The sequence below is a fragment of the Lasioglossum baleicum genome, chromosome 7 (genome assembly GCF_051020765.1).
Source record: "Lasioglossum baleicum chromosome 7, iyLasBale1, whole genome shotgun sequence".
Taxonomy (NCBI): Eukaryota; Metazoa; Arthropoda; class Insecta; order Hymenoptera; family Halictidae; genus Lasioglossum; species Lasioglossum baleicum.
In genome coordinates this window covers 8,609,125-8,637,124 of record NC_134935.1, presented here as the reverse complement: position 1 = coordinate 8,637,124, position 28,000 = coordinate 8,609,125, and the positions used below count along the sequence as shown (strand labels likewise).

Genomic DNA, 28,000 nt, shown 5'->3' with positions numbered 1-28,000 from the left:
ACTGTTTTTCCGCGCAGCGCCTCTAGCGGCCATCCATCGTATCAAAAAGGTTGGGCTCAATCGAAGCACTGGTTCAAAGTACCAAAATAGTGATAGGCAGATATTTCGTAGAAAAATATGTATCCTTTTTGATAACGTTCTTTCTTTCGACACTCCGGCACTGATTGCCGCATTGGTAATGCTCGATTTGAAGTATGAATGAAGTTGGTCCGTCGTTAGTGACAACTTACGCGTTCAAAAACGGTAGAGAATACATTGTCAAGACGAAAGTGACAGCTTTCAAAGGATGCCAGAAAAATTTGGAGCTCACTGTCACCGATAAACACACCGGCGAAAATTGGCAGTCCTCTTACGATGCTGCATGTTTGTTAATCAAGTCTCTTGTGGTTTATATAAAACACTTTGTTGTTTTGAGGTTATGAATTTTCTTTAATTTTCAAGATATCGAAAATCTGACGCACAAAACCGGCAATTACAAGCATTTTGATGTGTTTATCGCTATGCTGCAGTCTGGATTGTTGAAAGTAAAAGTTACAAAATAATTGTTTACCCTTTAAAGGGCCGGAGTGGCCAGGTACACACTTGGAAATATCCTTTTGCACTCGGAGCTATTTTAAAACTGTAATAAATAGTCTGCGGATCTTTATGCAAAATAAAAAATGTTTGCATTGATTGTATGATACAGGAGCAAAATAAAAATATCTTTCTTCTTTTAATTATCTGATTAAGCTGAAACCTGTACATTTTTGTCGTAAATGCATAGAATCCGCAGTCTGGTAATAAATGTTTAGTAATTGATTAGATACCAATATATTTAATAATGTAAACAATATTTTGAATAATGGTGCAGTAACTTTTAGTGGCACCAGAGTCACTGTTCGAGTGCTAAGGGATATATGCACATAAATTGTTCATAAACAAAATTTAAGTGGTCGATTGAAAAGTGCCGGCCCTTAAAGGTTACGCAAAGCGAACAAAGCTCAAAAAGAACTGAATTGCAGACTAGCGAATCTATAACCTTGGATCTCCTCACATTCGAAGATCTAGAACTCTTACGTATGCGTAGACTCGAACGTAATTCCTGCTCAAGTTTCAGTAACGCGACAAACAATCGTCGGTATCTTATATTAACTTACACGGTGGAGTTCGACCGGTATGTATTGCTTTTGCAGATTTGATGAAATCTCTTTAAGTGCGTTATTTCACGAAACCTGTCATTTTTCAAGAATTCATTATCCGTTACCTTTGGAATACTGTGGTTTACCTGATCCCATAATACTGCAAGCTACTATTAAGAGATTACAAGTTGAAATTGAAAAATTACAGCACACAGGAGCAAACAAACATCTCCAGAAACGTATTGAACATCTTACGATTGCGAATCAAAAACTTGTTCAAGAGAATCAAAGACTTTTGAACGGAGGTAATTGAACGTACGTTAATTCTCTGCAAACGAATCATTCATATTTTTAATGTTCAGGAAAAGGTTTAAAGCGCATATTAGGGTCGATCAAGTCTTTAGAAAATAGCGTGGCGAAAGAACGTGCGTCTTTTCGAATACAAATTCAGAAACTCAAGGCTGAGAATGCAGCCCTGCTATTGAAAGTACAACAACTCACTGCATCTGTTGGTAGAAAACCTGGAGATGGTAGCCCTGCACTGAAACGTCATAGTCGATCTTCTTCTATACGATCAAATTATACAAATTCTAGACAAAGCAGGAGTCGTTCTTCTTCGATATCTAGTCATGTTAAAACATCTAGATCTAGTTTGTCATCAGGTATCGACGAACATGAAAATATTTTTATTTAAAGAAAGAATTTCGTGTTTGAAACGTTAATGTGTGTAGGCAGTTCAATGGAATCACTTAGAATTCGCAGTTCTCCTTCTCGTAATGCGAAAGCACGTAGTAGGACGAAGGATTCAAGTTAGTATTAACGACTCCAATTTCCTCTTCATAGAATAAAAAGAATTTCCTTGTAGAAACGGATTTTGAAAGCTTGGAGTCAAGAATTCACACGTTGCAAAAAATGTTGAAGGAAGGAATAAATTTGCATTGAAAGATTGCTGCGAACGTACACAGTACCAAGTATTAAAACACATTGTTGCTACTATCAACATTATTATTGTACTTTATAAATATATATATATATAAGAGATGAGACTTTAAGTAAAGTGGCAGAGCTATAAATAAAATATCATAAGTAGATGACTGTTTTAAATAACACAACTTTAGATCGTTTTGCCTATTGTTTTTCTAAAAAAATATATTCAGTTTCAAATATTGTCGACAATAACAAAAGAAGTCGCGTATGTAAAAATGTAAGTAGAAAATATTAAAGATTTTCTGAACCTGTCAAGACTGTGCCTTCAATTATATACAAAATCTTTTGCTATATGTACTATGGAAAATATTTTTTTATGTACACTACTGCAGCGATACGAATGTATTTGTTATTTGTTGCTTTTGTTATATTATCCTACACTATCACATTTCTTAACAAAGTTATAAAATTATAGTTACTTGAGTTTGTCTGCTCTTACATTGTTCTGATAATATACTATAGCTTTCTCGACTAACGATTGTTCACTGTTCTGCGTTATCATACTTGTGTTTGTATTTTGTATCCCATTCAACTGATTGGTCGAATTGCTGGTTTCTGGTATTACGGGTTTCGGTGGTAGTTTGTGTTTTGTATAGTTCGATAAAGATTTGATAGCTTCTTGTAGATACTGTATCTCGGCTTTTTGTTGAGACGTGATTGTATTCAATTTTTCAATATCATCTGTAAATTTTTGTATTTGTTCGAGACGTGCTTCCTCTCTTTTCGCTTCTTTGGTTGCTTGACGATTATACTCTAATACTAAACAACCACCAGCAACGCTGAAGATGATTACTTCGCCCATCAGATTCGCTCCTAATTCTATTGCCATAGCTTCGTTCAGCTTGGCAACCTTCGTGGGTTTACCAAGATTCATTACATACATTTTAGCTTTTACTTCGGCCCAGTGGTAAACTGTAATTGAGTAAAAATTAGACAATGTTTGGCAATACGATTACGAACCGCTTAATAACTATTTTTGACAATGACATCAACATAGATCGATTACATCACGATAAAAATGATATGCATTTTCTTAAAAAACATTGTTACTTACACTGTGCTGGAGGTATGATAAAATACGTTCTAAATACGGGATGATTTTTCGCTTGACTAACAAGAAATTTCGCTATTGGTTTACTAATTTGTCTAACAAACAACACTCCCAATTTGAGAGCCGGAAAAACACCCACTACCATTTTCACTGAATATCTTTACCACCTCTGTTTCAAAATCGCACGTGTCACATTCGAAATAATCTGAAATATGATTACGTGCACATAAACAGGTATTAAAGTAGTGTTTGTGTACTATTCAGTGATAAGTATACATTAATTGTTTTCGTTGCACGTTTCATTGAAATTTATCTATAAAATACAACGAATCCAATATTATTACAAGGGGTTGTGTACGCGGTGGATGCAGGTGGATGTCACCAGGGATAATCTCGATTTCATGCTGTATTCTCTATTTGAAATCCAATACCTCACCTCTGAAATTACTTCAGAGTGTAGTAGTCGGCCATCATGACACGATAGAGAGGTCATGTTGTCTATTTACGTGAACTACATTATTGTTATTCTACATGAAAAAAGAGATCAATGGCATAAACCTTTCCGCAGCTTTCTGTTTGCTTATCGCAACTTATATGAAACAAATCGAACGTTATACAGAATTTCTCATGATAAGATCGACCAACTGTATCAGTGTGTTCGAAATTGTATTGTATCATTGTATGTGCACATACTGGCACATACCTAAAAATATATAATACAATGTATAATGCATCGTTTTCGAGAAACGTGAATTTTCCACGTCACGAAATATACGCGCAATTAAATTAAGTATTGAAATCAATTGAAATACGCGACGCGTCTATTCATAAGTTCCCGTTTCTTCGAATTTTTGAAAAACGAAGCCGCGCACGAAGCCGTTTTCAGCTTATTTAGTAACTTTTCTAGTTGTATCTTTCATAGCAAAACATCCTGGATGTACAAACATTACATAAACGAGTACCGACAACCAACTGCAACCAACTTCACGCGTCTTGATAGCAGAGAGGATAGAGCACATTGATTTTTTTGAAAAATAATCGTAAATCATTATCTTGATCGTCTACATAATGATCAACAATTATGCATTTATAACATGGGGCTTCCTGATGCATTTAATTATTCTATGGGGTGTACTCGACGTGAATTTCCATTCGCCTATTGTACAAGACTTACCGAGCGTAGAGGTTTTGGAAAATCCGCCGGCCAAGAGATTAGTTTTATTTGTGGCGGATGGTTTAAGGTTCAGAACATTCATCGAGGCTCCGCCAAACTTCCTCAAGTGATTCATTTTCATAAATTGAACGTTTAAAAACCGTATATTAATTCGAATTTACATAATCATTTTAATTACAGATACGTGATGGTAAATAAAGGTGTTTGGGGTGTATCTCACACACGTATGCCCACGGAATCGAGGCCAGGTATTGTCGCAATTTGTGCTGGATTATACGAAGATCCGAGCGCTATATTTAAAGGTTGGAAAGAGAATCCTGTTGACTTCGACTCTGTTTTTAATCGGAGCCGTCTTTCATGGGCTTGGGGAAGTCCCGACGTCGTACCTATCTTTACAAAAGGTTGTTATTATTATTTGTTTTACGTCGCATCAACTGCTATGGTCATTAGTAGACTGTGAATCTTTATGCATTTGTATCTTTTAAAAATTTTCAAAAAATGCTCCAGTATGAAAATTGACAGAATGTAATATGATTTTTATTTACTTCCAATCTGCGAAGGCTACTACCCCTGAAAATAAGTTTATTTGATTCCACTTTCTTGAAAATTGGCTACAAATATTGCAAATTGCATAAACATCCGCAGTCTAGTCATTAGCGATGGGAGGTCTACTCTAATAGGTTGTAGTATCATATTATTGTATTCCAAGCTTCACGCATAGCAAAATCTCTATTTAGTTTATCGAAAGCAGGTGCGAAGGAAAACATACACGGTGAGAGCTATCCACCCGAGTGGGAGGATTTTGACATAATGAAGGGTCAAGTTTGGCGTTTAGATGCCTGGGTGTTCGATAAATACATGGACTGGCTTCGGGGAGAAGCTGACAAAGTGAAACATTCCAATCATATTATTCTCTTTCTACATCTTCTCGGTTGCGACACCATGGGTCACGCAGCGAAACCTCACTCTAGGTATCTAGACGTAGATTTTGGGTGCAGATTAGTATTGTATAAGTTCAATGGAAAAATGATATTTTGTAATTTCATTAGTTTGGAATTCAATTTGAACGCAGAGAGTACACCGACAACATGAACTACGTTGATCGTAGAATAGAAGAAGTTGTACAAATGACGGAGAGTGTTTTTAAGGATAACGCTACGGCATACATTTTCACAGCTGATCATGGAATGACTGATTGGGGATCACACGGAAGCGGTTCCACGGATGAAACGGAAACTCCGTTGGTAGCTTGGGGTGCTGGAATTGATCATTCTAATTCCACATGGGATGTAGAGCAAATAGATATCACGCCGTTGATATCTAGTTTGATCGGTGCACCTGTTCCCACTAACAGCGAAGTGTGTATAGCATTGAATCAATTGTGATATTACTGTTGTCGAAATATTTTTCTATGCTCGTATCGTGTACATGTTTCCAGGGTGTTTTGCCATGGAAATATCTAAACGCCTCAAATCTGGAATATACGAACGATGCTTTGTTAAGTAATTTAAAACAATTGACTCACCAAGTAAAAGCGAATCGTGAGATTATCTGCGAAGATAGCAAATTCATGGATCAGAGAATAACGCAACTGTACAACAAATTGTCTGCTTTAGAGGAGCGTCTTGAAATAGATAATTTAAGAAAAAGGTTTGATGAAACAATCGAAACCATTAAGCTAGCTAAAGAATCGTTATTATATTTCCGTCAATACCAAAGATCACGGTTATTAATATATTTGTCCACAATGTGGTTAGGGTGGATAGTGCTATTGTTTTTTAAAATAGCTGGAACTGAACGGTCTGTTATCAATCGTGTTATTTTATTAGTCGCAGATATTGCACTTGTGTGCATTCTAGTCATCTTATTTGTTCTGTATAAAGGTACAATATCCATTTACTACATATAAATAATTATTTGTAACGACCACGAATCTTCACAAGATTTAAATAGTTTCAGATTGCAGAAACTGGAGGCCACCATGTTACGCAACTATAGCTATAACATCCTTTTGGTTAGCTATTAGAAGCATAATTCGGTATTCGATAAATTTAAGAATTGAGAATGGTGCCCGTTTGTGGTGGGAGATTACAGGAATAGTATTATTATTAGCAACAATGCTCGTGGGATTAACGTACAGGTCCGTTTTAAGTATAGGAATGATATGCACTGCGGCTATACAGAAAATCTTGATGGAAGACGCTCCATATTTATTTTGGACCGCTCTATCTCTAGCAGCTTTTCCATTGTTACCTGTCGTAGAACCCCATCCCCGAGTTTACATTGTGTAAGTATTAACAAGTGTTACAATATTGTCTTTTTTTTAGCGAACTTAACGTACATTTCTCATTTTTCAGACTTTCCAGTATGTGCATTATGAGCATTCTGGTGATTTTCAAAGTCGAGTCGCGTTCGAGGAAAGCAACAGAAATTTTCCGATTAGTAATCACTGGTTTGATATACTTGGAATTCATAGATGGCAGGAGTTGGATATCGTGGCTGCTTTTATTCATAACGCCGTTACGTATTTGCACTTCTACCATGGAATTGAAAACGAGAATGCACGAAGTAATCATAGGCCTTTTCTGCCCGCTTGTTTTATTATCAGCATCTTACGAACCCCTGTTCTTCATACTGCTCGGAGTGCATTTGTCCAATTGGCCACAAAGTAATAAATATTCTAGCCAGTATCACCGAAGAACCGATTCATCTATAACGGTGGAAGAATTACTGAAAGCTGCGATCGTTGTATCCTTTTCTTGAACCGAAGAGAAACGATTTAATTATTGTCTTGCTATTGTACATCCTGAACTACTTGCTACAGATGTTATATACATTATTGAGCTTCTTTGGGACTGGTAACATGGCGAGTATCAGCTCGTTCAACCCATCCTGGACCCGTCATTTCGTCACACTGTTTTCGCCGTTCGTGATGTTCTCGTTAATACTTTTCAAGATCAGCGTACCTTTGATGTTGGTTGGATCCGCCAGTCACATAATGGGATCGTCAAACATTTTCTTAGCAGTGCTCCTGCTAGGAGATTGCCTTTCGTTACCGCTCGTATACTGTGTTACTCCTCAGGGAAGTTGGTTGGATATTGGTAGCGCTATCAGTAGATTCACAATCGCGATATCTCTCCCATGCCTTTTATTGTTGCTGTATTATTTATCGTATCCACTTATGACATTTTCCTTATATAAATTTACACCTTCCGTGCTCTCAGAGAAAAAGCATATTGTATAAAAAAATGAAAAATGTATACAGATGTTCCAACGTTTTGCTATTTTTTAATAAAAACTATTTGAACGACATCCGGTATCTTCCTGAGTTACTTAACTGTACAACATGTACAACTCGTAACCTATTCGTTGCATAACAAAAAGTTTCGGACAAAAGTTCCTATATAATTAATAAGACATGGAATGTGATCGTTAGTTTTTTTTATGTCTTGATATTTCATCGAGATATAAAGGTGAGTTTTTATATTATACGCGAAACTCTCTTTCGCCAACATGTTCGTGACGGTTTTCTGATTAAAATGATACCTAACACGATATTACACGTTATCAAACAAAAACTCAAGATCACCTTCGTATCTCGATAAAAAGGTGAAGTATAAAAAACTAATTATCACATTAGGTAGAAACATTTTTTCGTGCAACAAGTAGGTTACCAGTAAATTTAGGTGGTACAATTAAGTGACCAGTACATTACGTTCAGGTGTAAAGAAAATTTAACGTTAAATTAAGTTCCTTCTCTCCATCGAGTAAACGTTTACTCTCACTTTTATTCTCATAGTGCGCGTATTTGATAAATTTAAAATTTAAATTCTTTATACTTCTTAGAAGCTTTCGAGTCTTGGCCTTGTTGCCGTTTGCGTTTGCTCTGGAAACAAGATTATTTACATTAATATCATCGACTTCATGCAATTTCAGCATACAATTTCGTACACTTACTTTCTGTCGTTGCACATGATCCTGAAGCATGTCCGATAAGTCTTCTCTCCTCAAATGAGCCTGTCGCGACCTCATAGTCTCTTCATACCGAGAGGCCATCGCTTCTGAGTCTAGATCCAGTTCGCTCGGATCCAAAGCCAATTCAACAGCCCCATCTTTCTCTGTTCTTCCATCAGACGTAGTTCCACTGACTCCACGACGTGCAGCGATTACAGAAGGTGGTGCTTGACCTCCTGCTGCACCAGTCATATCGTATACATGCGTGCTACCCATCATGCTAGCTCCTAGACCCTCTGTTCGTCGTTCTTGCAGAACTGTGTACAAAGCAGGCGTGTCTCCTCCTTCCATTTCGCTCTCGATCTTCTTCTTCCTCAACTCTATCGTTTCCGGTGTCTCCAGACCCGCAGGGATCGACGTAATTCCACTAGGCGTGATCAAGCCTTCCGCACCAGGTGTAACCAATCCGCTAGCATCTCCATCCGCGTCTTTTCCTTCTCCTTCACCTTCTCCACCTTCCTCCGCGTCCTCGTCTTCGTCCTCGTCTCCGGAGGATTCTGATTCAGGCTCGCCCCACATGCCTCTGTCGATCTCCTCGTCCATGGCGTCCCCACCTGGTGCTCGGGAGATCCCGAACACGTCTCCGTACAAAGGCCGACCTGTTTCGTCTACTGGAGGTTTTCCCCAGCCTCCGGCGTGGTACCCGAACGCGCATCCTTCCGGTATTGGCGCATTCAAACCTGGTATTTTTAAGTTAGGATAACTCGGTGGGGGACCGTAACGTTGCATGGCGATCAACCACGGCGGTGGCACTTTATGGCAATTCGGCCCCACCGGCATACCAAGTGCGGTACGCAATTCGTCGGATAGCTCTCCAGGTTTCTTCTCCTTCAAGCGGGTTTCGAATTCTTTGCCCTCGTAGTATAAATCACCGTGAATAGTCATGCGAGGCTTCGTTTGCCACTTGAAGAACGCGTCGTGCAGCTTCTGGTAGTCGATGTCGATTTTACCAAGCTTCGGCCTCGCTCTCTCCCTCATTTTAGCTTTCAGCGTACGCGTGTCGTCTCGTTCTTGAAGACTCGCTCTCATCTCTGTGATACCTGTACGCTTTATGAAGTCTGGCAAGTCGAAAGGAGGCTTCTCGATACCACGTTTACCCTGAAGGTATTTTCGTTTAAAACACCAGTGTCTCGGCACAGGTACAGTGTTACGATGGGCTTTCAATTGTACAAGAAGTTTCGGGTCCCTAGCTGTAACGTCGTGCATCTCGACTACATCAGGACGTCCCACCAGTTGCTTCAGTTCCGCCACGCTCAAACGCGTTAGCCTCTTCAATTTTCTTTTGGAGAGTCGTGGTGCACCGTTCTCTCCTGTTCCCTGCTGCTGTTGCTGTTGATTCGCATCATCGTCGAAATCATCCAATGGTGGCACTTTACTTGGTATGGTTACTGTTGTTTGTAAATTCGTTACAGGAGGATACTGTCCTATCGGCTCGCCCTTGTCCGCTTCCGCAGATTTTGGTTCAGGCTCAGTTAGCTTAAACGCTTCGAAAATTCTAGCAAATTGACGGTACATTGGCTCCAAATCATTGATACTCGGAATCTCTTGGATGTACTCGATCTCTGGCATATTGTCTTTGGGCTTGGAGTTTTCTATATCGTCTTTCTTGTTTTCGGACTCTTTGTTCAAATTGTGCTTCTTCCTTTTTTTCTTCTTCTTCTTTTTAGTCTTGTTAGCCTTTGAGTCTGTTTTTTCTGTGGTCGATTCGGATTCAATTATTACATCATCTAACTGTGTCACCTCTTCCCCTACAGTTTCGTGATTAGATGACTTTTCCAATGAAACTATATCATTAGGATCTGCCCCTACCTCTTTAGCTCTCTCGGTTTTGAAAGCAAGAGCCTGTTCCAAAGCCGCAGGCAATTTCATCGAATCGCCATCCCCTTCTCTTCCTCCGTCGTCCACTGAATTTTGATTTTGTAACTCGTTGGGTGGACTGACTATCAATGTTAATAAACCAGGTACCATTCTAGGCGGCTTCCTCCCTGGAGGAACTCCGTGGTTACTCCGCATTTGTTGATTCTGCGTTTCAATATCGACAAACAAACATTACCGATTTGGACGTAACTTTACACAATTTATAGGAAACGTTATTTATTCACTGTGTTGACAATGTATTTCAGAGTTAAGTGTAAATAACGTTTTGTATCCTCAAACGAAAACAATACTAACCTCACTTCCTGGTATATTTTCCATCGTAGAATTTACTGTTTCGGACAATCAACTACAATGCTTGAATCTTGAATCGTCAAGTCAAGGGGGCGTAGCATAGCCTTCGAAAATGCCTCGGATCGAGCCTTAGACCATAGAATAGTCTAATAAGGGTGTAGACCAGTAGACCTGGCTCGAGCGAGAGTGTGGTGCATAGACACTGTATACGTACACCAGATTGCAAGGGTCCGGCGCCAGATGGTATCCGTCTCGCTAATGCACATTTGGGGCCCCTACGTAGTCACAATCGCTAGATAAAAGATCAATCTAGCGCGTGAGCTCGCCCAAGTGGCCTACTTTTGCGTTTTCAAGGCGTAATTTACATTATTCGAGGCTCTGTAGCTTCTGGGCGATAAGCACACGCACGCAAAAACTGCAGCGATACCAACGCCGCTTATGTCCCGGGTGGTCCCGGGGCCGAAACATAGTGGTTGAATTATTTCCATTTCAGCTTATGCCCCCTGGTTTCCATTCTCTTCAAGTAGCCGTAGCCGCAGACATTGGCGACATTGGCGTCACCGTCCGTCACCGACGATTCGTAAGCCTCAGCCTCAAGAAACTTGATGAGATTATCAAGCCTAACATTTCACCGAAATTCGTTGAAACATAAATGAAGAACGTACGTTGTGCGTACACAACGATACGTCGTTCTCTGTTCGTTCGGTTATATAACAGAGACAGACAACACGAAAATGATATCGATACGGCTTAACATTTGTAAATATTTATGACAACTGTCGAGCACCGGAAAAGTTCGAAGACGATTTGCTCTGAGCCGGAATGATTCGCGAGAAAACAGGCGCGAAAATGGCGATTCGTGTCTCGAAGAAGTACCATATCGAATGATCGAAATTCAAAGTGATCCAGTGTGTTTTGCGACGTTCGAACGGATATGAGGTACTGATAGGAGAGCAATGTAATTGAAGTTTTCCGACAGGCGTATGAATTTATTTCGTTTATATCTTTACCAAGGAAAGATTCGTTTTGGTGTCTGGTATCATTTCTTTCGGTGAGTCTAGTTCTATAACTAGTTAACGCAATATTTTCTAATCATACTTTAACAATTACATTACACTTTGCAGAAACAATGGAGCCTGAAAGCACTGTCATGCTGGAATCATGCGGAGAGGATTCAATCTTGATGCAAACCGTGAAGAACATGGTGACGGAGAATGTGCGCGCGGATTTAGAAAGCGAGGAAGAAGGGTTTTTCGTTGTGACCGACGTGGAAGACCCGCAACAGAATGTAATGGAAGTGAGCAATGAAGAGTCGGCTATAACCGAGAGTGAGGAACGAGTATCATGGTTGAATTTGTGCAGAGTCTGTGCCAATACCAATGATCATTTGATTCCGATATTCGAAGGAGAAGGTTTACAGCACGATCTGTGTAGTAAAATACACAAATATTTACCTATACATGTATGTTTCTCTGTAACCTTGCAACTGGATTAGACTGAATTATAATGTAAAGTGTCGTTCTTGATCCGTTAACGTTTTGTTATAGATATCTGAAACAGATGTGCTTCCGTTGCAGTTGTGTTATCACTGTGCTGCTACCTTGTTAGCATGGCACGAGCTTCTAGAAGGATGTTTAACGGCGGAAAGAAGGTTGTTAGAGATGCAGGAAACTCTGCAGGAGAAGCAGGTATATGCACGGAAGGAAATCTTGCTGTTTAAAATATTTCTGATGGAAATAATTCGTTTTCAACGTTTCCAATAATTTTACAGAGCTCAGAAGGCCTAGAAGTATCGGTAGACACTAGTATGTCTAATATAACAGAATCTTTGGTAGGTGGAACAATATTTCACACAATATTAATATTATTAGATCGTTGGGTGTGAAATGTTCGATTGTAGGATACAAATGTGTTTTTCGTTAATAACTCGGTAACAGAGCCGCAGTCCTCTTTCAAGAAAATACATTTTGGGACATCCTGTACGATGTTACAGATATTAATGAGGGGTCATACCCCCAATTTTGATTCGGTTATCTAATTTCACTTTTAAATAAAGTTTATTTCAATGTTAATCGATGCGATTGTCGTGCACTCTTTTTATGCGAGCGTAAAAATAACATATTGACAATAGCAGTGAGCATTGTGCGATATTTGGTCAAAATGTATCGACTAATTGATACGCTGTTCGTCGATGGTAAACATAAAGAAGACTACAAAATAGAGATGACTATATTGCGGATGTTTATGCAATTAAAAATTTTTAAAGACAAATTTTAAGAAAGTGTTACCAAATAAAATTCTATTTTAATTGGTAATAGCTAGACTACTAAATTCTGTTAAATTTAGTACTCCGGTATTTTTTTTAAAAGTTTTATAAGCCATAAATGCATAAAGATCCGCAGTCTAGATGTGGCAACATATATAAAATCAAGAGACTTGTAGTTCATTGATCGAACATGTCGATTATGTTTGTTCCACGTTACTGTTAAAAATCGGACGTTTCACACGCAACAACCTAACATTACGCGCGGAATCGTGCCGTTGTTTAAACGAAGAACACGATTCGCCTTAATAGCGTAACAATGCTTTTGATTGTAGCATCAAGAGCAGGAAACTGTAAAGGTCGAAGATTGTGGGGAAGTGGCTGATAATGAAATGAACAGGTAATAACTCTCTTTATTTAACGAAAAACACAGAAAACCAATAATAATATACATTGGAACTAAAAAATACGTGCAACCGAACGTGCAGAACATATGCCCTGCGTGAATCGATCGACACCGATAGATGTACAAAACTGTTACCGCGGCTAATCGTACACAATAGAGCACAGCTTTCGAGAGCCAAACACTTTACACGTTGATTGTCCATATTCGAGATATGGACGATTTTACCTATTCGAAATACGAAATATGGAACAAGACAAAGATAAAAACAAAATAAAAAATGCGGAACTCTGTATGATGGGTTTCAAACGAGAACAATCATCTGCATTGTTGTCTCGCCACACACAGCTGCAAAGTCTGGAGTCAAGTTCTGACTGTTTTGCAGGTCCAGTAGTATGCGGACACCATTTAAGGTGTTCTTAGACATGCAGAATGTATTTCGGAAGCCAAACAGAATAAAATACCAACTGCGAGAAAGAAAGCCTGCGGACAGCGGGGATTGCGATTCGGTGTGGATCAGCGTCGTGAATTCGCCGCTCGATCAGTCCGCGATCACAGAGCAACTGCAAAATAACGATGCCGACGCGAAGGAAGAGGCTGTGTCCCGGCTGTACGACGCAAACGGTTTAGAGAAACTCAATTCGGAAGACGAGAGCAAATCAATCGGCGCTCAGAATGAGAGGAACGCCGAGAGAAGGATTAGGGGGAATTGCAAGTTATGCGACGTTCGAAACACCGGAGAAGCTTGCGAGCACGCGAGACAAAGAAATACCGTCGATGTTCAGGAGTCGTATCAATGCGTCGAGTGCAGCAAATGCTTTAAACTGAAGGATTCCTATCTAAGGCACATGAGAATCCACAGGGACGAGAGACCGTTCACTTGCCACGTATGCGGAAAACAATTTCGCGACTCGGGCGGCCTGTCCAGGCACCTGAAAGACGTCCACGCGAAACTGAAAAACTTTACCTGCGATATCTGCGGGAAATCGTTCGCCTCGAAGGCCACCAGAGAGGATCATCGCAGAACGCACACAGGAGAAAGACCGTACATCTGCGACTCCTGTGGAAAGACCTTCAAATCGAAGGCTTCTCTTTACATTCACAGTAAACTGCACACGAACGAATTTCCACATCCGTGTTCTTATTGCAACAAAAAGTTCCGCCGCAGACAGGAGATGCTGGCCCACGTGACCACACACACCGGCGAGAAGAACTACGGTTGCGACGTCTGTTCGAAACGGTTCCGGGTGAAATCGGAACTCGTTAGGCACAAGCTGATCCACTCCGAAAACAAGCCGTTCGTTTGCGTGAAATGCGGCCTAACTTTCCGACAGAAACGATATCTGAACAATCACGTTAAAAGCAGACACGTTGAAACACTGCGAGCATGCTAGAAAACAACAAAATGCGTCTTAAAATATCCTACACAGATATAGACCACAATCGCGCCGAGCCGTTCGAAACAATCAAATCTGGTACATGTATTATTTTTCCAGGTTTGGTCTACCTCGGAAGAAATCCCTCGCAGCATACTGCTCGTGGCATATGACAGCGACGCGCTCGAATAATATTATTCAAAATAACAAATGTACAGCTCCGCAGAGACTCGTCGAGGCTGGACGCGCGACAAAACAAACTCGCGAAGAGGAGGAGAGTACAGACTCGTCCAGCGATTCCGATAGTTCGGACGAACCTAACGCGACACCCATGCTTCCTTCCAAAGTCGTAGAACACAACGGTCCTCACAGGTGCACCACATGCCAGAGAAGTTTCAAAAGAGAGTGTCACTTGGCCCGACACGCGGCCAAATGTTCGAACAGCGTAGACAGTATCGAAGATCGCGGAAGTATATCAAAGGACTCCGAGAACGAGGTCGAGGCCAAGATGAACGACGAAAGAGAAGATTGGACATCGTACAAGAAGTGCAAGAGGAAGCGTCACGAGACGCACCCGTGCATGTACTGCGATTATGTCTCCAAGAAGAAGAAGCTGCTGGAGGTGCACTTGGCGGAGTCTCATTCGGAATTCGTCGGCAAGAAAAACCGGAAACTGAGATGCGTTGACAGAGAGCTGGTGACACGTGCCAGAATGGAAATCGACGGTAAAGTGTACTACCATTGCGACCAATGCGGGAAAAATCTATACTCGCCGTACACGTTCTTTTGGCACGTGCGAATACACACTGGCGAACGGTCCTATACGTGCCACCTGTGCGGAAAACAGTTCCGAGTGAACCAGGGCCTGGCTAGACATCTCAAGGACACCCACGCTGGGATAAAAAACTTCCCCTGTGACATCTGCGGCCGGATGTTCTCCACGAAACGCAACGCGGAGGATCACAGACGTATACACACCGGCGAACGGCCGTACGTCTGCAACGTCTGCGGGAAATCGTTTAAACAAAAGGCCTCGCTGTTCGTGCATAATCGGACGCACACGGACGTGTTCCCGTTCAAGTGCAACTACTGCGGACAAAGCTTCCGCACGAGGCCACCGCTCGCGGTTCACATAACGAAACACACCGGCGAGAAACCGCACGCGTGCGACATTTGCGGCCGACGGTTCCGCATCAAGTACGAGCTCAAGCGACACCGGTTGATACACTTCGATGAGAAACCGTGGCAGTGCAACGAGTGCGACCTCTCGTTCCGACAGAAACGATACTTGGTTAATCATAAGAGGATTAATCACTGCTCGAGTTGATTCGCCGCTGACGTCGGGCAGAGTTGGGCAATATCCGCTGCGGTTCGAGCACTTTATCGCACCGAACAACGCCGAGTAGGCGTTCCGATAATTAGTAAACGAGTCTTGTACATTTTGACACGCCAAACACAGTTGAGAAACGGTGTAGCCAGATAAGATTGTAAAATGTGTCCCCATACTAAATTGATCTTCCGCCGCACCGTTCGATAGGGCTTCTAAAGAAAATCCTCTGTGGCGACTTTCAAGTCGGTATCCCTGCCACAAGGGTACTTATATTGTGAATATGTTTCTAGTGAGTTACGCTCTATTTTTTCAGTTCCGCTTAACAAAAATTACAAAAAAAGTTTTGATCCGGATTGATAATTTCGGTATAAAATTAGCAATTTTAAGTTTTCCAGAAATTCGGAAAAAATTCCGAGTATTTGAAACGTGTTTACCCGTGCTTTAAACATGCATACTGCATACCCTACGACTACCCTTGTGGAAGGGATACCGTAGAAAGGAAAGGGTAGGGTGGCAGACAAGTGTTAATCTGGCGACATTGTTTGCCACGAAGGGTTTGCTTTAGAGAATTCTATCGGATGGTATGAAAAAAGATTAATTATATAATCAGTGGAACTAGAAATTTGAATCGATGAATGCCCAGCTCTGCTGTCGAGTAACAGGGACAATCTATTTTCAGGTGTAAAGATCGACCGCGAGCGGTATCGAACGCCAGTTTGGGGGGTCGCACCCGTGAATCGAAAAAGACTCAATCGAGTCGAAAGAGACGCACGGTGGAGGAGAGAGAGGAACTGGCACGCTCGGAAATTAGGAAGAACGGGGTGACGTGTTACAGATGCGACGATTGTGGGAAAACGTTGTCCACGGCTTACAACTTGATGGCCCATCGATTCACTCATACCGGGGAGAAACCGTACGCGTGTCGGGTCTGCCGGAAGAGCTTCTGCACGACGTCCGGTTTGAACAGGCACTCTCGCGACGTCCATGGTGGAATTAAGCGATTTTCCTGCGACATATGTGGCCGTTGCTTGGCCTCGAAAGTCGCACGAGACGAGCACAGACGTACGCACACCGGGGAAAGACCGCACGTTTGCGAGACCTGCGGGAAATCGTTTAAACAGAAGGCATCTCTGCACGTTCACAAACTGTTCCATTCGAAACTGCCCCGGCACCGATGCCCCTTGTGCGACCGTTGCTTTCCGCGAAAGCAGGACTTAGATAAGCACGTTCACGGCCACGGTCGGGTCGATCAGAGGCCATACGGCTGCGAGGTCTGCGGCAAACGGTTCCTAAGCACAGGCTGCCTGAACCGCCATAAAAAGGTCCACGAGGGCCGCGAGAAGCCGTACGTTTGTCCCGTGTGCGACGCGAGATTCGGCCAGGAGCGTTACCTGAAGAGCCACGCGAAGAACTACCACCAGTCCCCATCGGTTTCGCTGGAATGATGTCGGACTATGTTTGTTTTACAGGTGGAAGAACCAGCCCGAAGACCGTACACGATTATCGTCCGTCGAAAACGAAATCAACGAAACGAACGTCGAGGAGGTAGAGTATGTTCAGTGCACGCAGTGCGACGTCGTCTTCGTCAGCATGAAATACTTCGTAGAGCACATGAACGCCGTGCACCAGACCGAGGTGCATTACTGCCAGTACTGCAAGCTGATGTACCACGGTCAGGACAAAGACTTCAACGAGCATATGCTGATACACGACAGCTACGAGGATTCGTCTAACATCGTTGTTGTAGACGAACCGTTGGACCCGCTGAAAAACGAGATCTTGCGCGACATTGAACCCGCGGAGGTCTGTTTCACTTGCAACCTGTGCGATAGGAGCTTCGCGAAGAAATCCGAGTTGAAGAAGCATATAAATAGACATTCCGACCCGAACTGGATCCAGAACCCGGACGAGACCGAGCTGGTGAACAGCGCGAAGATGGTAATCAACGATCGAGTCACATACAAGTGTCACACCTGCGGCAAAGCGATATTCACGAAACGGGGCTTTCTAAGACATATACGCGTGCATTCGGATAAACGACCGTGCAGATGCGACCAGTGCGGAAAGTCGTATCGCATCGAGCAAGACCTGGCTAGGCACGTCAGGGACGTTCACGAAGGTCTGAAGAAGTACGCCTGCGACATTTGCGGCCGCGCGTTCGCCAACAAAGGGGCCAAGGACGACCATCGAAGGATCCACACCGGCGAAAGACCCTATGCCTGCGAACACTGCCCGAAAATGTTCCGCACCCTGAACTCCATCTACATTCACAATCGCGTGCACACAGACTACAAGCCGCACAAATGCTCCTACTGCGGCAAACACTTCAGGAGCAAACAGAGGCTGACGCATCACGAGACAACGCACACGGGCATCAAAGCATTCGCCTGCGAAATCTGCGGGAAAACGTTCTCCGTTAAAGGGGAGGTCGTCAGACACCGCGCGATACACAACGAGGAGAAACCGTTCGACTGCAAGTGCGGCATGAAATTCGGACAGAAACGATACCTGAGGAACCATATAAAACAGCATCACAAAGAGGCGTCCTCTTGGCTGCTGGAGGAACTCTTAGGAAGTAACTGAAACACGGGTCGTTGAAAGAAAAGTTACAAAGTGGGTAATCATTTTATAAAACTGGAGAAGCGAATTGTTGCATCGTGCGATCCTCTTGACTGTATGCAGCTTTTATATGAAATGCTTCTTCATACAGACGATAATGTAATTTTAAACCGTCAAGCTGGGAGAACTTACTTTGAGAATTATACAATAAATTTTCTTTTTCTATAATATAGGGAGTCCTAAAACGCCCGTTTTATTAAATTGTTTGACAGATTACCTTGAACACCCTGTATACGAAACAAAGCGTACAATACAGTCGAATATGCGCATTCTAACTAATTAAATCGAAATAATTATACATCGAAAATTAATAAAATTGCGTTGTATCGGTGTGTTGCTTCGTACAACCTCAACAATCTTGTTCTACCAAAAAATGTGATATTTACTTTGAGTTTTTTAACGACAGTATGTGTAACAGATGTACATAGTTTGAATAAATATTGAGCAAATTTCGTACAAAATTATTGTAATTTAAATAACACCATCATTCACGATTACAAATAATCATGTTCGTCTCATTTGTCCATACCTCACTTAAACATACATTAAAAAACGGGTTGAATATAGTTATGAATATACTGCGGATCTTTATGAATTTATGGCATATAAAAATTTTCAAAACAAGCTGGAATATAAAATTCGACAGAATTTTCCAAGATTTTTATCTATTTCGGATCTACAAATACTATTAATATTAAAGATAGGATTTTATTTCATGCCGGTTCCTTAAAATTCGTCAATAAAAATAAAAAATTGCATCATAAGTACTTATTTAGTTTTGCAGAACAAATATATAAACATAACATCATTTGGTTCTTCATAATTCTTCCGAGAACCGGAACCATATCAAAAACAGTTATTTCCAGAACCGTTTCAACCCAATGTATATCTATTAGGTTGTCCCAAAAGTTTCTTTCGGAATTTGTTCTTTTAATGTTGCTAAATTTAACAAACTAAAAGCTATTTGTTAATACGAACAATGCGATAACTTTTGGGACAATCTAATATTTCTTACTCTAGTCAACTAATTACTAAATCTATTATGGAATTCAATTAACAATGAAAATGGTATGTTATGTGCGATACACATATAAAACTAATATTTGACTTTTAACTTCATACAGTGCAACACTAATTCCTTGAGCTTCTGTGTCAACATCTGTAAATTGATTGTATTATTATTTTGAAGTAATTATTTTTTTCAAATGTATAAAATGATCATCAATTACCCCTTCTGCAAGCTGCGATATGTATTTATATTCCTGGAATTTATTAATTTCACTAATGCGTAGTTTACTGATATCAATACTTTCCAATAGAGTATCAAAGTTCTCCAGAGACATTGCATTAAGATTTCTAACCAGTTGCGAAACACTCGTGTACTCTTTCAAGGGATTATGTTTCTGAAAATAAGAGGTAATATTAATTCACTCCGGCACTTAATATATTAGCGACTAAGAACAGATGATACTAACAAAAGAAACTTTCTCTTGTAGTTTGAATTCAGTTTCCTTCCCGAGAGATTTTAGCCTTTTGCGTTCAGCTAATTTGAACTCTTTTCTTTGTGTTTTAGAACCTCCTGATTTGCAACGTATTATATTCCTTGTAAATGTACTCTTCCAAGGATCGTATGTTTCTACATCTTCCTAAATACATATTAAACAATATTACTAATATTTATATATTCAAAACAATGAAATATATTAGAACATTTGCCAAACCTCTTTCCAGTTTTTCATGGTGGGCACGATTAGTTTATTAACTTCTTCTAGAGGCACTATGCCCAACAGTCTCTGTGGTTCTAAATCATGTAAAAAATTTTTTACATTTCCCACACTTGGGCATTCATCAATATGACTCTGAAATTTTGTTTTTTCTTAATATTCTTACACATTTATAATTAGAAAATTCCACTGTATTTTTGTCTAATGACCAAACTGCGGATTTTATAAAGAAATCTTTAAATATCGATGTATTACTTCAAGATTATTGAAGTCGTTAGAAAGAGAATGAAATTTCAGTTGTTCCCGTTTTTCGCAACCGATAAAGACAATTTTTATTTTCCATGAAAATCCTCAGTCTGCTAACAACTGACACATTCAGACAAAATAATATGAAATTTTCAAGAAAAAACTTGTCTGATGAAATCGCAATCGGTCCGATTAAATTAAATAGTTTAAAATACCTCGAAATGTTCCTTGTCAATAATATGAAACGCATTGAAGGGGCAGCATACTTTCGAATCATTCTTTGACCTATTGTTGTTCAACTTGCAACGTGTAAGGTGATACGGTAATTTGCTTCTGCGAACTTGATGCGTTTCATCATAAGGGCACAAAACCATTGTATCCATCGTTGTTATGCTTACACGATCTAAATTAATCTGTAAACGATACGATAAGATCACGATTAATTTGCAGAATATTTCCGTTCGTCGATTCAAACTGATTCAAATAGCAAAAATTTACCACGTAAATATGAACAATAGTTGCAAATAGTCGCGCGAGGAGAACCACGTGTTGCTCAGTGTTGCTGCTTAGGATCTAAATACATAGTGGGATCTACTGGTAGCGTAGGCAAGCGTCTATAAATCAAGGACACTCTTTCACGAGCGATTCTAAACTCTCCGGTAGGGGGATCCTTGAATTATCGGGGGAAAAAACAAGACACTAATGAAAATACTCCTTGAAAACAATAAATTTTCTATTTCCTTTTGCAGTCCATTCCTGTGATAAATTTTGGAAAATTAAAAAAGTAACATTACAATCGACTAATGTTTATATACAAGACAAACAAAAAATGTCTCTTCCATGTGTACATACATATAATGCGTATATCTTTTTCGCATCAGGGTGAAATGTGTTTTTATGGGCGCCGCGAGCACTGTAAACTGTAAACAGGCGTTCGGAGTTCGGAGGAGGAAATCGTCCATTTAGAAATTTATTTTTACTTGATCCGCTCAAATCCATGAGCTTTGTTCTGTTCCGAGTTCCGAGAGCTGTATCAGTAACTCATTTCATTGGTTCGCTACCGTTTGTTTTCACTATTCGCTCTAATAATAAAGAGTCCGCGAATAGCCTATATAAAATTTCTGTTTGCGTGCAATGGAAATATCATTGTTCCGAAATTTCCGCATTTGAAACGACGGAACATGTAGCTATGCCATGAAGAAACATATATATATGTATATATATATAGATATACGTAAATGTAAAATGACACGTGAGAATTCGTGAACACAGGGATTTTATTCAAACGCTTTTTTTCGTTTTTCTTCTCCGAAGAGAAACAGGAGTATATCGAGTCTGGATAAGTGGTTTTCGCGTATTTCGAGATCGAAACAGCACATCTGTAGCCGAGACAACCTTGCACGTGCACGTAATACATCGAAAACTATTTATAAGCGAAACATCGTCGCCGTATTATTGCCCGAAATAAGTTTGCTTGACGTTGACGCAGCGACGATGGTGTTACACGATTTAAAATATCATTTATGTGACAGTCATCTTTTATTCCCTCGTTATTGAATTACCTTCGAGATGCTAACGAGCTGACACGAATATTGCAACCACCTGCGCCAACGACTGCAATATTTCAGCTTATTAGACTTTTTCTTTCAGCTAGTCCAGAATTGATTATATACTAATTTAATTATATTTCATTTGTATCGTTCTCGAGATTATCGATGTAATGATTTCGTAATTTGTCTCCACGATTAGATCGTATACAGTATATGACCCGGGTTCGATTCCTTTGTACGATGGTCGATCGTGGAGACAATTTACGAAACCACTACTTCATGTATAGGTAAGTTCGTTTGATCGTTTATATAATTGTAGAAAAGGCAATTCATACTATAATTACAACAATTGTTCGGTAATTCGAGGCTTATGTATGATTATACAAAAAATTAATTTTTGAGACAATACTATAATGCAGTAACTATAAATTGTGGGATGGTAAGAAACGTACTACAAAAAAATGTTATTTTCATATTTTTCACAAGAATAAACTTTTTTTTAATAAATCAGTAGATTGCGGATGTTCATGCATTTATGGCTTCTGAAAATTTTCAAAAAATATGGTAGAATTGTAAAATTTTCACAGAATTTAGTACGATTTTTATTTATTTCAGAACTACAAAACTTACTATGTACATTGAAAATAAGATTTTATGTGATTCTACTTTCTCTTAAACATCCGCAGTCTATAAATCAGATATATGTTTGAAAACTTTACGAATGACCATTTTAGAAAAGAACTTAATTTATAATCTATAAAGGTCACATATGTCAGTGAAATAAAGAACTGTCTTCTCAAATGAGAAACGTATGGTCACTGTATTAACGATATCATTTCGTTTGACGCTGTAAATATAGTAAATATAGTATAAAATAATAATTGCTTCAAAATCAATATATTGAAGCAATTGAAGAAATTGGTTCGGTGAAATGTAAAACAGTAAAAGATTTTAAAAATTCAAGAACGTTGTAATGTTTCTTTTAATTAATGCAACAATGTCGTTAAGCGATGAAATCAATTTTTACGTTATTCCTACTTCCCACAATCAATGCAAAACATTTTTATTTTCCATAAAGATCCGCAGTACATTATAGTTTATAATTGAAAGTTAAAAATAATTTTTGGCGAACTTTTGAGATGTGGTTTGAAGAGCCCGCGAGGAAAACTATTTAGACGAAAAATCGGTAAATTTTTGATTTTGCTTCTCCATAAACATGCCCGGTATACTAAATAAGCATTGGCAGGATGGTGGAAGGGAAGGTCGATGGAAACGAGACGGACTAATATATCAGTGTGGTCGTGGTCCCACAGTCCCACGCAATTTTCGAGCAAGTAGCTGACCGAAGACAACTCGAGGAACAGTCATGGGAGTTTTCGTCCGAGAAGTCGGGTGTTTGTTGAAAGTATTCCGTCCTAGTGCACGACAATAAGGCTCCACGTGTTTCGCGACATCGTGCCAGAATCTTCGTGCTAATTAATCGATTAAACCCAGTGTACCAAAACCAGTTAGTAATTCCCAGACACTAATAAATAGACTGCGGATTTTGATGCATTTATGAAGAAATTAACTGCAGGAAATATAAAACAGTGAAAATATAAAAAATCTAAGAATATGTTGTTTTTAAGGTAAAAATACTATTATTATCCAAGCATATATTGTCATAAAAATTGCAGAAAATCTAAATAAATAGAACCTCGTCATTTTTGCAAACTAAAACATATATGTTAATCGCTTTCAGTGCTCGTAGGTTTATTTAGTGTTAACTGCATTCCACAATCGATGCAGAATATTTTTATTTTGCATAAAGATCCGCAATCTACTAATAAACTATTCGATCATCGTTGACGCCACGTTTTTTTCAAGGATCGTCGAGAATTGGTGAAATGATCAACTGAACTGAGTCGAGTCGATTCGAAGTTTTAGTGTCAGTCATGCAGCGGGTCCTCAGCTTTCAAATGGCTCGCGGACTGAATGAGTCGAGCGAGTTCGTGACGAAACGTATGTGCTTCTCGTTCCTCTTCTCCGTCGGGTTTCTGTGTCTTTTGTGCGGTTTTCTGCTTGGCCGTTTCTCCATGCAGAGGGCCCTCGAATTTCGCGCCGAAAAGAAACGCCTCGAATTAGCGGGAAACGGTTTGGACAGCAACGAGTATCTTCAGCGTTTCATGCTCGAACTGTTGGAAACGGCGCCTCTCGATGCTGATTTCGAAGTGTATGTTCGCCCCGAATTTTTCGAGGAGGCTGTCTCGAGCAAATGCGTTAAAATTCAAATTCTCTTTCACAATATTATGCTCCTATTCATTGAAATGACAAAGCTACGACTACAAGACGCCGGCTTTAACACTAACACTAAACCTAAATACATATATATTTGGTACATATAAATATGTACCAAGTGCCAACACCGGTCAAAATGATCAGTTCCAAGTTTTTTATTTTACAATTAGAAAAATAATAAAACTGATTTCATAAGAAACTATTGTATAGATATGTTTAGTAGTGCACGTATTACAATAGGAGCTACACAAAGTCTACATAAATAAAATCAATCTTGTCATTTTTATATATAAGGGAACATGTATCAGTTACTTTTAAGGCTCGGTAGGTTTAGTGTTAAAAAGAATTATAACGTAAAAAATTGATATAAATCCATCAATTTTTCAGCGTTTACACGAGACAAGCCCCTTAACCGAATCAGAGTTGGTACGATTAATAAAAAACACTGTACACCAAAGTTACTTAATCCTTGTATAGTCAACCAAAATGTATAGATTATTAAAAATCTTTCTGTATTTAACATGTTATCACAAATTCTCACATTATAAGACTATAAATTAATATTACATATTAGTAGACTTCATGCAAAATAAAAATTTTCCACTTGAATTGCAACAAGCTGGAGTGAAATGAAAATTTATTCTCTTTCGTAATGTTTAACAGATTGAAAATATAGCAGTATTTTCAAATTCTTCTAATGTTTTTACTGTGTTTCAAATTGCACCTACTCATTTTCATTATAAATGCATAAAATCTGCTGTCTATATATTAGCGAGTAAAGAATGGACATTCAGAGAAATTTTGTAAGTATTGTTTTGAAAGAAAGATAGTAAATGGGTACCAGGTTGACTACACAAAGGTTAAACATAGTCTGATTCTGATTCGTGCACCAAGAATTGCATTCAATTGCTTTCATTTCCAAAACAGGACCTGGAAATCATTTGGTTTGTGGCAGGCTAATGGGATCCTGTCCAATTTGTCGCTCGTTGACAGAGTCATTGAGCATCAATCGTACATCGTTGCTTCCGTTCGGGGGTCCAGAGAACCTGGTGATTAACACTCTACAGTTGGGCAATGCTGCCTCGTGGAACAGAGATTTCTCCTATTTCTCCTCTTCTCGAGTCAGTCCCCACAACGTCTACTTCGATTATTCCTTCAGCACGATCTCCACGATGCTGCACCAGCAGCCACATCTGTTCCACAAGCCAGCATTGTCAAGGCTTGCTCTACACTTTGGTAATTAGTCACCTGAAATATAATGTCTCATTTCGCGTTTGATGTTCAGACAGGTATGTGGTTCTGTCTGCTAGCGACCAAGGTGTAGGCATTGCTTTGAAACTGGCAAAAAGTTTTAACGATGTTCAGAGGCAACATGGCTGGAAACCACGCAGATCGATTATCTTTTGCCTATTCTTTGGGCCTGTGGACCCATGTCCCGAAACTATATTCAGTTTCACAAAGCACAGAGTTCTCGCTTACATTGTGATTCACCATCAAGGGCTGCAAGGTTTGGTAACGTTGTTGTCGTGAGATAAGAGCGGCTCAGTAATTACAATTGGTTGTAGGTAGAGGTCCCTTGATTGTGTCGGGAACAGACGTAGTGCAATCTGTTGTCTTAGAAGCCGGAGAATTCGTGAGGGATTCATACTCGTATAACAATCAATTCGTAACTGTGGATAGTATGCATTACAACTCCACGATTTCTCGCTTAGCTGTAGATGTACCTCATGCAGTATTATCATTTGTGGTATGTAATACAAACGAGTAGCAATGTTATTGCAGTAGATAATTTTTATATTATTCTGTGTAACGACAGAACAGCGATTTAACAGTCAACGACAGTGATCGAAACGAGTCACGTAAAGTAATGCTAGCACAAATTCTTAGCCGTGCTATATGGAGATTATCCGAGTGTTTAATTGTGAAATGGAATCCAAGTTACTTCAACGAAACTGTCTACAGGGCATTGGAGTCTATAAATAGTACTGAATTTGTAGAAGTCAAAGGTATTGTGGGATATTTAGAGAACATAGGTTTACCACAAATCTTCAATAAAATTGTATATTTTCTTTTAGAAAAAATACAGGAAACTTCAGTCACATTGTTAAATAATATTGATACTTTAAATGGAAGGATCGACACTGTTGATAGTACCAAGTACGTAACTCTTAAGAGTTTCATACAGCTACTGCAGCTTTTTAAAAATATTAATGCTGCAGAAGCACCAAGAATTTGTTCCCTCTTTTTATGTTCCAGTACCCTCGATACCAGAATATTAAATGATTTGATGATGGACTTTGAAAGAGCTCTTCTCTGCCCTGATGTAAAATCTCGATCCAAAACCAGTTGGGCAGAATTTCTTAGTCTAAATCACAATTCTTTTAACATAAGCTTAATATACCTTAAGGAGATGGTGAAGTGTTATGAAGCTGCGATTCAGTTATTACAAAATAGATAATTAAAATGCAATAGTAAACGGAATCTAGATGTAAAATGTTTCTTTTTAAGTGACTGTGGCGATTTTGGATTACCACGAAAATCTGTGGCACACAGATATATCACTTTCAACACCTTCCCTATATGCCTAGCCTAATTTTACATTTCAAGAGTTTTTATTTTCTATACGAGAAAGTATAACACTTGTATTAAGTCATGCTGTAAGCGATGTCGATTACTTATTATGAAATTTTACATCTGAATCATCAAAAAACATGACTTACGGGATGTCTTACTGTTAAGCCGTTCGTGATAAGTAACACCATTAGGAAAATTAACGTACGCTTCCTATACCATACCGTATTTCTCTCTCAAACTGTGAAGCATCGAGAGTTCCGTCGATCGGTTTACATTGTGGATTAAAAACTGAGTACGGGCTGAGTTCGCCTGGCTTTTTTGGCCTCGAGTGAGTGTTCATACAAATAAATATTAACGTGGTCACAATGAAATATATAGCTCCGAATTGAAGTTCAATTGCAATTATGTATAAGACAGCCCACAGGAGGAAGCAAAGTAGGTATACCGCTTTTCTCAGCAATGTGGTCTGAGACTGTCTCTGAATTTCTATCTCTGGGTCTACGTAGACAACGTTCTCTTCCGAAGAGCTGCTTTCCGTGTCCTGAGGATCCTGTAAGCTTTTGATTCTTAGTCTCGCCAATCATTTCGGTACATTCTATGATAAACATTGCTTCGATTTCAGCATCGCACACAACGCATGTTCCATAGATACACTGAAAACGTGTGGCCAGACTGCTATTACTACAGTAAGGGATAGAAAGATAGGTAATATCATTTTACCAGCCATTCAACAACAGCTTAGAAATGGACACTACGCATAATCTTTTCCGTATAGATATTTACGGCTACATGTACGGTATAATTGATTTACTAATTAAGTACATGTTCTTCCAGTATCATATGGTAACACATAAAAAGAAAACGTAGGTCCTGTCCTATCTTTTTGCCCCTAGGACTGTATGTAAATATTATTTAGTACAACTTGAAGAGGTGGTCCGGTACAAATGAACATAACCTTACCTGGATGTTCATCGGCGGCGGTGGCAGGAGCGGATCTTCAACGGTGGAGCTCTGGCTCCACGGTAAAACATTTTGTATAGCACTTTTAATAGACTCCGTCATCTCGGTCCTGCGTCTCTGACGTCTATATACATCGAGCCTTTCTCTTATACTATTCTCGGTCAT

At 39.6% G+C, this 28,000-nt stretch overlaps 7 protein-coding genes across 17 annotated transcripts; 4 read left to right on the top strand and 3 right to left on the bottom strand.

Annotated features, from left to right (window-relative positions):
- Positions 1-33: 33 nt before the first annotated feature.
- On the top strand, positions 34-11,564 carry LOC143210793 (GPI ethanolamine phosphate transferase 1-like). The gene is made up of 15 exons (XM_076427984.1): positions 34-363; positions 442-524; positions 1,002-1,153; positions 1,227-1,423; positions 1,481-1,780; positions 1,850-1,927; positions 1,984-2,053; positions 4,209-4,436; positions 4,511-4,731; positions 5,082-5,301; positions 5,403-5,688; positions 5,769-6,213; positions 6,284-6,617; positions 6,688-7,078; positions 7,155-11,564. The coding sequence occupies exons 1-15, from the start codon at positions 195-197 to the stop codon at positions 7,572-7,574; spliced, it is 3,594 nt and encodes a 1,197-aa protein (XP_076284099.1). The 5' UTR covers positions 34-194; the 3' UTR covers positions 7,575-11,564.
- Positions 393-4,123, bottom strand: LOC143210444 (optic atrophy 3 protein homolog). Of its 5 annotated transcripts, XM_076427334.1 has the most exons (4): positions 3,593-4,123; positions 3,433-3,469; positions 3,160-3,361; positions 393-3,017 (listed from the first exon to the last, which is right to left on the bottom strand). In XM_076427334.1, the coding sequence occupies exons 3-4, from the start codon at positions 3,299-3,301 to the stop codon at positions 2,521-2,523; spliced, it is 639 nt and encodes a 212-aa protein (XP_076283449.1). In that variant the 5' UTR covers positions 3,302-3,361; positions 3,433-3,469; positions 3,593-4,123; the 3' UTR covers positions 393-2,520. The 5 variants fall into 5 exon arrangements, with proteins under 5 accessions (XP_076283449.1, XP_076283445.1, XP_076283448.1 ...); XM_076427330.1 differs by having other exon boundaries at positions 3,433-4,123; XM_076427333.1 differs by lacking the exon at positions 3,433-3,469 and having other exon boundaries at positions 3,501-4,123.
- Positions 7,883-10,658, bottom strand: Sf3b2 (splicing factor 3B subunit 2). The gene is made up of 3 exons (XM_076427252.1): positions 10,517-10,658; positions 8,288-10,366; positions 7,883-8,216 (listed from the first exon to the last, which is right to left on the bottom strand). Exons 1-3 carry the CDS (start codon positions 10,538-10,540, stop codon positions 8,148-8,150), a joined length of 2,172 nt encoding a protein of 723 aa, XP_076283367.1. The 5' UTR covers positions 10,541-10,658; the 3' UTR covers positions 7,883-8,147.
- LOC143210412 (uncharacterized) lies at positions 11,423-19,907 on the top strand. Of its 3 annotated transcripts, none has more exons than XM_076427259.1 (6): positions 11,423-11,564; positions 11,638-11,975; positions 12,061-12,201; positions 12,285-12,344; positions 13,112-13,176; positions 17,355-19,907. In XM_076427259.1, exons 2-6 carry the CDS (start codon positions 11,643-11,645, stop codon positions 18,466-18,468), a joined length of 1,713 nt encoding a protein of 570 aa, XP_076283374.1. In that variant the 5' UTR covers positions 11,423-11,564; positions 11,638-11,642; the 3' UTR covers positions 18,469-19,907. The 3 variants fall into 3 exon arrangements, with proteins under 3 accessions (XP_076283374.1, XP_076283373.1, XP_076283375.1); XM_076427258.1 differs by lacking the exon at positions 17,355-19,907 and adding an exon at positions 14,676-16,568; XM_076427260.1 differs by lacking the exon at positions 17,355-19,907 and adding an exon at positions 13,565-14,818.
- LOC143210481 (zinc finger protein weckle-like) lies at positions 16,166-17,480 on the top strand. Its single transcript, XM_076427373.1, has 2 exons — positions 16,166-16,174; positions 16,548-17,480. Exons 1-2 carry the CDS (start codon positions 16,166-16,168, stop codon positions 17,328-17,330), a joined length of 792 nt encoding a protein of 263 aa, XP_076283488.1. The 3' UTR covers positions 17,331-17,480.
- LOC143210437 (uncharacterized) lies at positions 18,865-28,000 on the bottom strand. The gene is made up of 6 exons (XM_076427320.1): positions 27,836-28,000; positions 20,690-20,887; positions 20,226-20,363; positions 19,980-20,150; positions 19,734-19,907; positions 18,865-19,663 (listed from the first exon to the last, which is right to left on the bottom strand). Exons 1-6 carry the CDS (start codon positions 27,998-28,000, stop codon positions 19,601-19,603), a joined length of 909 nt encoding a protein of 302 aa, XP_076283435.1. The 3' UTR covers positions 18,865-19,600.
- Positions 22,676-26,782, top strand: LOC143210419 (aminopeptidase NAALADL1). 5 transcript variants are annotated; one of them, XM_076427283.1, is made up of 8 exons: positions 22,816-23,531; positions 23,891-24,236; positions 25,229-25,350; positions 25,587-25,808; positions 25,867-26,048; positions 26,118-26,307; positions 26,377-26,458; positions 26,558-26,782. In XM_076427283.1, the coding sequence occupies exons 2-8, from the start codon at positions 23,959-23,961 to the stop codon at positions 26,757-26,759; spliced, it is 1,278 nt and encodes a 425-aa protein (XP_076283398.1). In that variant the 5' UTR covers positions 22,816-23,531; positions 23,891-23,958; the 3' UTR covers positions 26,760-26,782. The 5 variants fall into 5 exon arrangements, with proteins under 5 accessions (XP_076283395.1, XP_076283393.1, XP_076283396.1 ...); XM_076427281.1 differs by having other exon boundaries at positions 22,777-23,531; positions 26,377-26,782; XM_076427282.1 differs by having other exon boundaries at positions 22,778-23,531; positions 26,118-26,458.

Excerpts from the sequence above, each read along its gene's own strand:
- LOC143210444 (XM_076427330.1), bottom strand. The coding sequence starts at position 3,301 with ATGGTAGTGGGTGTTTTTCCGGCTCTCAAATTGGGAGTGTTGTTTGTT. Across the intron at positions 3,018-3,159 it reads TATCATACCTCCAGCACAGT|TTTACCACTGGGCCGAAGTA; the intron begins GTAAGTAACAAT and ends ACTCAATTACAG.
- Sf3b2 (XM_076427252.1), bottom strand. The coding sequence starts at position 10,540 with ATGGAAAATATACCAGGAAGTGAG. Across the intron at positions 10,367-10,516 it reads AAAATATACCAGGAAGTGAG|AATCAACAAATGCGGAGTAA; the intron begins GTTAGTATTGTT and ends ATTGAAACGCAG. Across the intron at positions 8,217-8,287 it reads ATCATGTGCAACGACAGAAA|AGCAAACGCAAACGGCAACA; the intron begins GTAAGTGTACGA and ends TCTTGTTTCCAG.
- LOC143210412 (XM_076427258.1), top strand. The coding sequence starts at position 11,643 with ATGGAGCCTGAAAGCACTGTCATGCTGGAATCATGCGGAGAGGATTCA. Across the intron at positions 11,976-12,060 it reads ACAAATATTTACCTATACAT|ATATCTGAAACAGATGTGCT; the intron begins GTATGTTTCTCT and ends GTTTTGTTATAG. Across the intron at positions 12,345-13,111 it reads CTAATATAACAGAATCTTTG|CATCAAGAGCAGGAAACTGT; the intron begins GTAGGTGGAACA and ends TTTTGATTGTAG.
- LOC143210437 (XM_076427320.1), bottom strand. The coding sequence starts at position 28,000 with ATGACCGAGAATAGTATAAGAGAAAGGCTCGATGTATATAGACGTCAG. Across the intron at positions 20,151-20,225 it reads CCATGAAAAACTGGAAAGAG|GAAGATGTAGAAACATACGA; the intron begins GTTTGGCAAATG and ends ATATGTATTTAG. Across the intron at positions 19,664-19,733 it reads TATCGCAGCTTGCAGAAGGG|ATGTTGACACAGAAGCTCAA; the intron begins GTAATTGATGAT and ends ATCAATTTACAG.
- LOC143210419 (XM_076427280.1), top strand. The coding sequence starts at position 23,959 with ATGCAGCGGGTCCTCAGCTTTCAAATGGCTCGCGGACTGAATGAGTCG. Across the intron at positions 24,237-25,228 it reads CTCGATGCTGATTTCGAAGT|GACCTGGAAATCATTTGGTT; the intron begins GTATGTTCGCCC and ends TTTCCAAAACAG. Across the intron at positions 26,049-26,117 it reads ATGCAGTATTATCATTTGTG|AACAGCGATTTAACAGTCAA; the intron begins GTATGTAATACA and ends GTGTAACGACAG.
- LOC143210793 (XM_076427984.1), top strand. The coding sequence starts at position 195 with ATGAATGAAGTTGGTCCGTCGTTAGTGACAACTTACGCGTTCAAAAAC. Across the intron at positions 5,689-5,768 it reads CTGTTCCCACTAACAGCGAA|GGTGTTTTGCCATGGAAATA; the intron begins GTGTGTATAGCA and ends ACATGTTTCCAG. Across the intron at positions 7,079-7,154 it reads TACTGAAAGCTGCGATCGTT|ATGTTATATACATTATTGAG; the intron begins GTATCCTTTTCT and ends TACTTGCTACAG.